Source organism: Temnothorax longispinosus, chromosome 8 (genome assembly GCF_030848805.1).
Source record: "Temnothorax longispinosus isolate EJ_2023e chromosome 8, Tlon_JGU_v1, whole genome shotgun sequence".
Taxonomy (NCBI): domain Eukaryota; kingdom Metazoa; phylum Arthropoda; class Insecta; order Hymenoptera; family Formicidae; genus Temnothorax; species Temnothorax longispinosus.
In genome coordinates this window covers 5,163,298-5,173,249 of record NC_092365.1, presented here as the reverse complement: position 1 = coordinate 5,173,249, position 9,952 = coordinate 5,163,298, and the positions used below count along the sequence as shown (strand labels likewise).

Here is a 9,952-nt window from a genome sequence, read left to right as displayed (position 1 = left end):
GAAGCTTTATCTAATCGAGAAGTGTACGTTTTCAACAGATGATTCGATTTCTGGAAATTAAATCAGTGGATCAAGGGCTAAAGGTTCATTTTTAAGATATAAAAATTTATTTAATAATTAGCGTGAAAATAAATAAATAAATAAATTGTTTCGCAGTGTATTTAGTTATAATCTGTATTTTCTTTTTCCTTGGATGCAAATTGGTTTTAATTTCATAACGCATCGTTCGCAGTTTTCGCCACTGTATTCGATTCATTATCAAAGTCATTATTCGCAGAAACGATCAATACTCGTTTCATATCATTCGCCAATGACTCATCTTTGTATTCGTTCGCGGTGCTGCAATCGGAAACGGATATATCAAGTTGATATAAGTTTTGTAACCCATCGATGGCTTCTCCGCTGTCTTCATCCTGCACGGTTTTCGCGGATGTACTTGGCTGATTGTCGGAGTTATTACTCGCAGAATTCAACGCCCATTTAATTCCGGATATTGACGATTTATTTTCGTGTTCAATCGCTGCTTCGACGTCGATTTCGCTGAAATCGGTGCTGTCATCGAAAGTGGAAACGTTTTTCTCGGCTCTTCTCCTACTTATTAACAATGCTTCCTCGTAAGGCGGTGCTATGGGGGCTTGCACCGGTTCGTGGTACTTGTACTCCTTACCTTCGTACTGAAAACATTTATGTATAATGATAAAACCATAATAAAATTAAAAAATAAAATATAAAGGAGAGCAAGGATTTGCTAGAACCATTTGATTTACAGTTAAACGAAAATATAAATAATGTTCTCATAAACTCACGTTTAGTGGATAACACATATCAGAATCGGGCTGACTGAGGTCTCCGCACACGACGAACGGAACGACGACTCTATTAACTCCTTTCAATTTCTCAAAGTCGCACGGCTCGTCCGTCAACCAAGGATTCAGCATGTTTGGCTCGTAGCCTTCCGGCGGGCTGTAGTCTTTACAGACCACAAACGCCTCGATGCTCGAGTTGCGGGAACTGCTAGGTTTCGTGCAGTAGACATAAGGGAAAAATATTCTCAGTTGAGCGTACAAAAGCGACACGTCCTTAGCGCGGAAGATCTTTGCGACAAATGTCCCGCCGGGTCTCAGGATGTGCGTAGCTATGTTCAAAGCGGCCAGTAGCAGCTGCGATTGGATGAATATATCCATGTCGTGTAGACCGGTCACTGCAAACAGAATAAAATTTAGACAATTTAGTCGACGCGCAGGTTTACTAAGGTTGGAAAATATGTATAATACACAGAAATATTACTAAGCTACTAAGATCCAAGCTCGGACTATAAATGGCTTATTCGATATTAATTGAAAATAAAGTTTATCGACCATACAGACAAATCTGTTGAGAACAAAAACGAAAAGGATGAAAGATACGTACCATCAGGTGCCCCATCGCATACCACCAAGTCCGCTCGGGTGTTATCAAAGTGCGCAATGATCTGCTCCGCTGTGCTGGTGTTAGTAATGTCACCTTGCAGCTGGATAACTCCTTCCAAAGGCGCCATTGCTTGCAAATCAACCGCCACGATTTTTGGCGGAGACGCAGAACCTTCTTTTAAAGCCTCCTGGTAGTTTTCGCTATAAAATAAAAATGTACAATTGTTTTATTATACAATAAGAAGAATACTTTTTTGTTACACAGCACAGATCTTTTATTTGGTCTTCTATAAAATTCATTTACTTTAGCTTGCGAGCCAAGACCTGGCTCCAGCTTCCAGGCGCAGCGCACAGGTCCACCGCTTTGGATACTCCTGAAAGAAAAAGAAAAAAAATTATCTTTTAACGATACAAAGATCTTCTCTCAACATTTGTTATTTATTATTGTTAATTATCAGATCTGAAATTTTTATTAACATTTCAATTTCTTGCATTGTTTTCACATTCTTTTTTCATTTATCCAAATCGTGCATTATCTCAGTTTAAATAACATGTGATAAAATGTAATTAAAAAGAAGCGGAATTATTATTTGCTGCTATCATACGCACCATCAAAAATTTGACACTCCGAATCAATTTGGAGCAGCTTGAAGGCACTCCGGGCTCGCCATCCTTCTTCCTTCGCCTTTCTATAATATATATCGCGTTTGTCTTTTGAAGTTTTCCCCATTGTTGATATTTTCCGTTAAACTCACAGTTTTTGTCGCACAAAAGTATCTGACAGTTTTTAAAATAGTTTTAAAATCTTTAATTCATGTTTTCTTTACATTCTTCTCTAAGGGTTCCTTATGTTTCCACTTAATAAACTTTTTTAAAGCACATATATTTAGATTGCAAAGTGCTTAATAAATAATTATTATATGTTATATCTTGCACAATATTCGAGCTCTAGCGAAACGACTGATCAATGATTCCACACTTCTAGACCTAACCTCTCTAAGACGATCAGCTGATTGTTTAAAGAGATGGAAACTGCTCTTTGCAGGTGCACTGAGTTACACTTTCTGCACGTCTAATGCTTGTTTTTCTGCGCATGTGCAACACGTGACAGTTATATACGTATGTACACCGCATACACGTGTGTCGTGTGTATCGCTGCTGAATGTGAGGTTATGTGGCACAGAGATTATCAGTTCTCGTTATTATTGCAATAGCGGTTTTTTTCTCGTGAATAAAAAAAGGGTAAGGTTCACAATTAACGTAAACGGGATATTATCTGTATTCTGTATCTTCCACTATCGAATTTATTTATTTCATTTTTTTGAACGAACGTGCGTAATGATCATCCGGGCGCTTTTCCAGAGAGCAAGACGTCGAAATGTCGTCGTGGAAGAAAGCCGCGAAGGCGAGCCAGAAGACCCATCGGGAACGTCACCAGCCGGAGACCCGCAAACACCTGGGGCTGCTGGAGAAGAAGAAGGACTACATCGCCCGAGCCAGGGACTTCCAAGAGAAGCGTGCGACCATCAAGCTCCTGAGGAAGCGCGCGCTGAACAAGAACCCGGACGAGTTCCACTTTCACATGATCAACTCCAAAGTGGTGAACGGCGTTCATCGGGAGAAGGACAAGGAGGATCAGCACACGCCCGAGCAGATCAAGCTGATGGAGACGCAGGACCTCAGGTACGTGGCGTACAAGAGGAACATCGAGGCGAAGAAGATAGACAAGATGCAGAGCCAGTTGCACATGATCGACGCGGCCAACGAGACGCGGAATAAGCACATCTTTTTCGTGGACGACAGTGCCGAGATGAGGAACTTTGACCTCGCCGAGAAATTGAACACGCATCCGGCGCTTCTGTCCAGGCGCACCAATCGGCCAACGTTGGACGCGATCAAGCGTATGAAGCTACCGGAACTCGATAATAAGACTATCGCTAAGCTCGAGCAGAAGAAACACATGGCCTATAAAGAACTCGAGAAGAGGGTCAACAGGGAACGCGAACTGACGGTCGTGCAGCAGAAGTTAGAGATGCGCAGAGCGCTGAAAGACAAGGAAACCAAGAAACCGAAACTAGTGAAGCCTGGCTCGAAGGATACCGCTCCTATTTATAAGTGGAAGTTTGAGAGAAAACGATAATTTATTTATATTATAGATTTTTTTATGATTAGGTATAATATTAGTTAATTATGAATATTGAGTAAAAATGTATATACATAGCTTTCATCATTTTCGATATTATTCTTTTAACGTTTGCGATAAGTCGATAATAAACAATCACGTTTTTCGATAAATTCCATTGAACAGTAATTTAATAATAACGATCAAATCTATTCTTAATTTGTATTACTTATTAATATCTAATAATAATGAAATATAAGTACATAGAATATTGTTGAAGCAATTTATAATTCAGCTAAGAAAAGCACATTATTACACAGAAGTGTTAAATCAAAACTTATATACTCGTATACGCAACAATCTATAATGTTATAAGAATTTCAACTTTTTTTGGTTGAACTTGTACATATAAAACTTCGTTTAATTATATAGGCTGCATTCCGATATTCACTACTTGTCAGTACTGCAAATCTATATTTTACGTCACGTATACTATAGATTTTCAGTACTGAAAGTTGCTGACAGTGAATATCGGAATGCAGCCATAAATGACTTCAAACGAGTTGCCTTCATTTAACGCAATATAATCTCATTTCAAAATTATAGATTGCTGTATATATAAGAGTATAAAGTCTTGATTTGACACTTCTTTTTTTTCTGTGTATTAAGTATTAATTTACCATCTTTGCTCATCTCGCTATATTTATAGTTTCGTAACACTCACATTCTTCTTTTTTGATATTTTTAGTTCCATTATTATATCGCTAATTATTTTCTTCAATATTCCGCCGTCTGCAGACATCAATATAATCAATTGAGATTGTCATTTAATCGGCGTCGAAATGTTGGAAATTATTTCAAACATTTCGGTAATATCCTCCGGTTCTTCTGACCCTCCGCTTGTTTCCACGCCATTCATTTCCGACGTTTGCACGATCGCCATCTCGCTCGATGGCATTGCTGTCATCGGCTCTGTCATCGATGACTGGCTGCTTTCTGCTGTGGATGTTTCCGCGATCACGTCCGTATCCGTCATTCTCACGGTGTTGTTAGTTGGTATAATCGGCAACATCATTGATATGCTTATGCAATCGTAATTGATCTGCCAAAGTTGTTTCTTGGCGTAAATGTCGAGGCGAAGGCAAGCCGTAATCGAGCTATATGAAAATTTAGAAATTGCAGATTAAATTGAAAACGAATGTTTAAAGATTAACTGTGGACAGCTTTGGCAGTATGAAAATAATTTTAAGATTCACGAATTGAATTATTTGAAAAAAATTTTGAATTTCTTTTTATTAGTTACAGATCTCTAACTTTTTTAATACAATAATTATTTTAACACGTGCCTAGGAAATTGATTGAGCTCCAAGATTTTGACACACGCGGTCGAGAAAAGACAACCAGGAACGTACACGCAAAACTGGAACGCCTTGAAATCTGTAAAATAAATTATATGTAACTTACATATTAATTATATATATAATATTATATTAATTATAATTAATATATATATTATAATATATATTAATTATAATATATATATTATATTGAAATCGAAAATACTAACTCGTGACTGTTCTAGTGCTGATTGTATCCGAACTCAACGTGACATCCACATTTAGTCCGTTCCTCTGATATGTGAAATTGACGCACACTATAACATAAAAAATACGATAATTTAATTCTTGATTTATTATTTTACTTTAATATTACTTTTAAATACTCACGATCCTTCTCTCTTCTAGTATAAAGAATCATCACGCTTTGGCAGCAAGAACAGGAGAAAGACATCGAGCAGTTGCATGATTGTCGAGTAGCCGAAACCGTTCTGTAAATCAGGAATCCTCTCGATACCCTTGTGCCTAATAAATGTTGCCTCTGTTAGTTTTTTTGTTTTAGTTTAAACATGTAATAAAATAAATCCAAACACACATGCATCTTAAAATTATATATAATTCGAAAAAATCGACAAAATATATTTTAATATTTTTAATCATAATCGTCAAAAGTTCCATTTAGTTATTTGCCCAAGTATTGCATTTGGGAAGAAATAAAATTTTCTCATCCGTGAGATAATTGCTAGCACTAACTTTTAACAATGATAATTTCGCGAACGAGGCACAACCAGATGAAGACGAGTGCACCGATGCTACGCGGATCCATATTTACACATTACGTTAATTATAACAAACGCGCGAGTTCCTCGTAATTATATTAGCTTATTAACGAGCGACGTCTCGTTATACACTAAACGGTTTCTGCTCTTTCACGTTCCGCCCGTCGTTGTATACAGGACGACTGCAATCACGAGAGCTATTGTGAGCCTATTGTATTGTAGGCTTTTAGAAAATATCCGGAACGTTTTTGTCCACTATGAATATTATATATATACGGGCATGAAATCCGCCATTGTGTTTGTGCACGCAGCATTTCTCTACAATCTATCTATGAGATCAAAAAATAATGTGTGCATGCTCCTGCAACAATGATACACCTTCACATAAAATTATAATATTATATTTGATAATTACAAAATTATTTAAAAGAAGAGAAAGTAGGTATCGTCACGCGATTTGCAGATAGAAATATACAATACGCATTAAAAAAATCATTTTTTTGTAATAAAATATCAAACTTAATAATTCTTTGTATAAATGTTTGAAATTACTTATTTGACAAATGACAACAAATGACAACAATTATTTATTTGATAAATGACAACAATGAACATGTACACATGGCACATATAATAACTTATAGTATTATTATATTATAGCATCAACTTTTATAGTGTGCATTTTCCAACAAGCGACACAAGTCGACATAATAAACGACTCTCTTTTTTTGGCAATGAATAACAAAGACAGAACAACACTTGTGTTGCTTGTTGGAAAACGCACAATATCATTATTATCTGTTTTTGAAAGATATTTTTAAAATATATCATCGTCGTCGTCGTCATCGTCATAATCATCATCATCCTCGTCATCGTAGTCGTCATCGTTCGCATCTTCCGGAAGAAGTTCTACTTGACCAAAGCCTAAACCACCTCCGTCCTCTGGCTTTAACAGAGCTAATCCGTTTGAACCGAATCTGAGACAGTCAAAATTAACCTGCGGAAATAGACGAAATCTGATAAAATTATGTAAGTCATTTCTGACCATTTATACACGGGAAAAAATGATGTATTAATAGTATTATTATGATATCTAATTGGAAATAATTTGTTAATTCAATAACAGTATTAATACAACAATATTAATAAAACAAGTATTTGTTTTTTATTAACACTTTAATATTTTATTTTAGACTATGTATTATTTATTTAGACTAAACTATTATATATTTAAACTATTAATATTAAACCAAATACTTGTTCTATTAAAACAAAGAACATAACGTATTGAATTAATAAGATTATTTCCAATCAATTAAAGAAGAACGCCATTTTTGGCCAGGACTGGTTTTTGGAAGCCTTATAATAATATTATTCGCGTGAATAACGTTTTTTGTAAACACTTTTTTTACGCTTTAGTCCAAAAATGGCGTGCGCATTCTTCTCTAATTGATTGTATATCATAGCGGTCCTATTTACTTATCATTAAGATTATTTCTAATTTAGATTTATTAAAGTCTAATGGCGAAACTTCCGAAAACGTCCATGCTCAGATTTAGGTGAAACTTTGTGAATAGGTTCCTTTTAGATAGAAAACACATATACTAAAAGGATTTTTTGCGACTCCAAAGTTTAGCAACTTTTTTAACATTTTTAACTTACTGCCTCCGCACATACATTTTCCACGCGAAACAAACCAAAACAGCTCTCAAGTAATGTAAACAACCATAAAATCATACACAAAATACAAATATATTAGTTTATATACAAAACAAATAAAAAAATTAGCCGGGCCGGGCCGGGCCAAGTGTATGCGTGAACTATTTCGGGACTACCGCACCTCCCCCGAAAGCACGGGGGGGTGTGTGCGTGAACCTCGGTTCGCGTGGAAAATGTATGCGTGAACTATTTCGGGACTACCGCACCTCCCCCGAAAGCACGGGGGGGGGGGGGGTGTGCGTGAACCTCGGTTCGCGTGGAAAGTGTATGCGTGAACTATTTCGGGACTACCGCACCTCCCCCGAAAGCACGGGGGGGGGGGGTGTGTGCGTGAACCTCGGTTCGCGTGGAAAGTGTATGCGTGAACTATTTCGGGACTACCGCACCTCCCCCGAAAGCACGGGGGGGGGGTGTGCGTGAACCTCGGTTCGCGTGGACAGTGTATGCGTGGAGGCAGTAGGTTCCGCCCCCCTGCGGGAGACTTTTTTCGGTAAAGCAGAGTATACAGCAGAGTATATAAACTAATATATTTGTACTTTGTGTATGATTTTATAGTTGTTTACATTACTTGAGAGCTGTTTTGGTTTGTTTCGCGTGGAAAATGTATGTGCGGAGACAGTAAGTAAAAAATGTTAAAAAAGTTGCTAAACTTTGGAGTCGCAAAAAATCCTTTTGGTATATGTGTTTTCTATCTAAAAGGAACCTATTCACAAAGTTTCACCTAAATCTGAGCATGGACGTTTTCGGAAGTACAGCCAAAAATACGTAGGGGAGACCGGGGTTCTCTTCACAATTTCGAGATTTGAGTTTTCAAACAACTAATTATCATGATTAAACAGTACTAATATGATAGAGAGAACCTTTCTCTACATCTTCATGCCAGGAACGCTCCTGTATACTGTATAGTTTCTTTGTAATAAGTGAAATACGAACATGCTGCATTGTAGCCAACTTGCCCTGATAGTAGGGTAAGTTGGCTATGCGGCAAAAGTCCATGTTAAATTAGTGAAAATGTATAACACAAAACGGGTAACAGATATGTATTTCTTGATAAAGATTGTATCTTTTAAAGTTATTTTGTAATGATCGAATAGCAAAATGCTGTTGCAGAAAAACAATTGTAAACTATTTTAGATGTAGCTTTCTTCTACATAGAAGCTAGATATATATTTATATTAATATTTTTATATTAGGGTCACCCAGATTACTGTTGCTTCTCAAAATAATATGTTATATAGTAACAGAAACGTTTCTTTTAACTAATGATACGTCACTTTGATTTACTTCTCAAGCTGAAGAATATTAATACGATATCTTGAAACTCTCGAAAATTTACTTGCCACTTCTTGAATCAGAGTTTTCTTTTTTTCTATTGTAATGCTTGTTTGATTTAAATAAAACTTTGGGAAAAGTACCTATGTCATAAAAGATGAGATATTTTGTGATGACTATTCCATTGTTTCTTTCTATAAATACATAAACGAAACGCATTGCCAACTTGCCTCTTGTGCCAACGAGCCCCGGTCTCCCCTATGTAGCACTAATAATACTTTTCAAACAATGAACTTTCAAATCTGACCTTAAATAATGTAGTATCCTGGAATTTTCCTTCCAGATTAACACACAGATGAATATTCCTGCCTTGGAAATATATATTATAAAATCTGACGCACGCTCTGATCGGTAGCCTCGGAACAGGAACGCAAATTGGTCTAGGATTCTTTCCTATAAGGATAAATTTTGATAAATTAAGAAAAAATATATTCATTTTCTTTTCATCTATAAATCTTTCAATTATCTGATTATTGATTTATGTTTTATCTGTATATGCGCTTACCGGAAACAGTCCTCGTATAAAGAACTCTGTCGTTCATCATTATTTTGGCGGTGAAGCTAAATTCGTCAGGATCGTACGAGACGTTCACGCAGGCCTTTTGTCCGTACACGATTCTCGAACAACATCCGCAGACACCGCCGCCACACTGACATGGTTGCCTAGTCGCGGTGACCGTGCTGTTTCCCGATGTCGAAGAATTCGTGGTCTGTTTCAACAGCGCCTTGAATTGCTCCAGATCTTCCTGCGATTGCGAGAAATCCTCGAGCTCGCTGCTAACGATTCTTCCTGTCGTGAAACCTTCCTCGACTCTCGATTCCAGGCGCGAGCACAATTGCGCGAAGACGATGATCAACAGCAGCCAGCAGGCGGCCCTCATTTTGCGTCCTTGATCTTGTCTCTGCGCTCAAGCGAGACGAGAGGACATCTCCTCGAGATGTGCCTCCTTGCTGGGCGATTGAAACTTGACTGGCCGGTTAACGGGCTTTTCATACTGACCCAGTTTTACGGTGAAATTTAGGCTTGGCTCGCGCTCGCCCGCATTTTGTTATATTGCCTAGAACTCGTCACGGAGAAACGACAGGATTTTCTGGAAATGCTGTCGCGTGTCTCAAATACCTTCAATCGTTCAATACGGTAAGAATGAAACATTATTTCAAGCTAGCGTTTCGTAAATTTAATTATTCGTTGATTTAATATGATTCTTCGTCAATATTAATAACGCGAGGCTTTTGAAGACATTTGTAATTGAA

At 37.2% G+C, this 9,952-nt stretch overlaps 4 protein-coding genes across 4 annotated transcripts; 1 reads left to right on the top strand and 3 right to left on the bottom strand.

Annotated features, from left to right (window-relative positions):
• Positions 1-84: 84 nt before the first annotated feature.
• Trm7-32 (tRNA methyltransferase 7-32) lies at positions 85-2,412 on the bottom strand. The gene is made up of 5 exons (XM_071784924.1): positions 2,019-2,412; positions 1,714-1,783; positions 1,411-1,610; positions 807-1,201; positions 85-674 (listed from the first exon to the last, which is right to left on the bottom strand). Exons 1-5 carry the CDS (start codon positions 2,137-2,139, stop codon positions 213-215), a joined length of 1,248 nt encoding a protein of 415 aa, XP_071641025.1. The 5' UTR covers positions 2,140-2,412; the 3' UTR covers positions 85-212.
• A 109-nt stretch (positions 2,413-2,521) lies between these two features.
• On the top strand, positions 2,522-3,641 carry LOC139817110 (probable U3 small nucleolar RNA-associated protein 11). Its single transcript, XM_071784927.1, has 2 exons — positions 2,522-2,651; positions 2,772-3,641. The coding sequence occupies exon 2, from the start codon at positions 2,788-2,790 to the stop codon at positions 3,547-3,549; it is 762 nt and encodes a 253-aa protein (XP_071641028.1). The 5' UTR covers positions 2,522-2,651; positions 2,772-2,787; the 3' UTR covers positions 3,550-3,641.
• Positions 3,642-4,199: 558 nt separating this feature from the next.
• Positions 4,200-6,450, bottom strand: LOC139817111 (uncharacterized). The gene is made up of 4 exons (XM_071784928.1): positions 5,622-6,450; positions 5,259-5,393; positions 5,099-5,185; positions 4,200-4,968 (listed from the first exon to the last, which is right to left on the bottom strand). Exons 1-4 carry the CDS (start codon positions 5,692-5,694, stop codon positions 4,862-4,864), a joined length of 402 nt encoding a protein of 133 aa, XP_071641029.1. The 5' UTR covers positions 5,695-6,450; the 3' UTR covers positions 4,200-4,861.
• On the bottom strand, positions 4,200-9,939 carry LOC139817112 (uncharacterized). The gene is made up of 3 exons (XM_071784929.1): positions 9,204-9,939; positions 8,946-9,091; positions 4,200-6,644 (listed from the first exon to the last, which is right to left on the bottom strand). The coding sequence occupies exons 1-3, from the start codon at positions 9,577-9,579 to the stop codon at positions 6,465-6,467; spliced, it is 702 nt and encodes a 233-aa protein (XP_071641030.1). The 5' UTR covers positions 9,580-9,939; the 3' UTR covers positions 4,200-6,464.
• Positions 9,940-9,952: the final 13 nt, after the last annotated feature.

Coding starts and splice junctions, on each gene's coding strand:
- LOC139817112 (XM_071784929.1), bottom strand. CDS start 9,579: ATGAGGGCCGCCTGCTGGCTGCTGTTGATCATCGTCTTCGCGCAATTG. Junction 9,092..9,203: donor TTATACGAGGACTGTTTCCG/GTAAGCGCATAT, acceptor TTATCCTTATAG/GAAAGAATCCTAGACCAATT. Junction 6,645..8,945: donor AGGATACTACATTATTTAAG/GTCAGATTTGAA, acceptor CTATTTCCGCAG/GTTAATTTTGACTGTCTCAG.
- LOC139817111 (XM_071784928.1), bottom strand. CDS start 5,694: ATGGATCCGCGTAGCATCGGTGCACTCGTCTTCATCTGGTTGTGCCTC. Junction 5,186..5,258: donor TACTAGAAGAGAGAAGGATC/GTGAGTATTTAA, acceptor TTTATGTTATAG/TGTGCGTCAATTTCACATAT. Junction 4,969..5,098: donor CAGCACTAGAACAGTCACGA/GTTAGTATTTTC, acceptor TTTATTTTACAG/ATTTCAAGGCGTTCCAGTTT.
- LOC139817110 (XM_071784927.1), top strand. CDS start 2,788: ATGTCGTCGTGGAAGAAAGCCGCGAAGGCGAGCCAGAAGACCCATCGG.
- Trm7-32 (XM_071784924.1), bottom strand. CDS start 2,139: ATGGGGAAAACTTCAAAAGACAAACGCGATATATATTATAGAAAGGCG. Junction 1,611..1,713: donor GTCTTGGCTCGCAAGCTAAA/GTAAATGAATTT, acceptor TTTATTTTATAG/CGAAAACTACCAGGAGGCTT. Junction 1,202..1,410: donor ATGCGATGGGGCACCTGATG/GTACGTATCTTT, acceptor TTCTGTTTGCAG/TGACCGGTCTACACGACATG.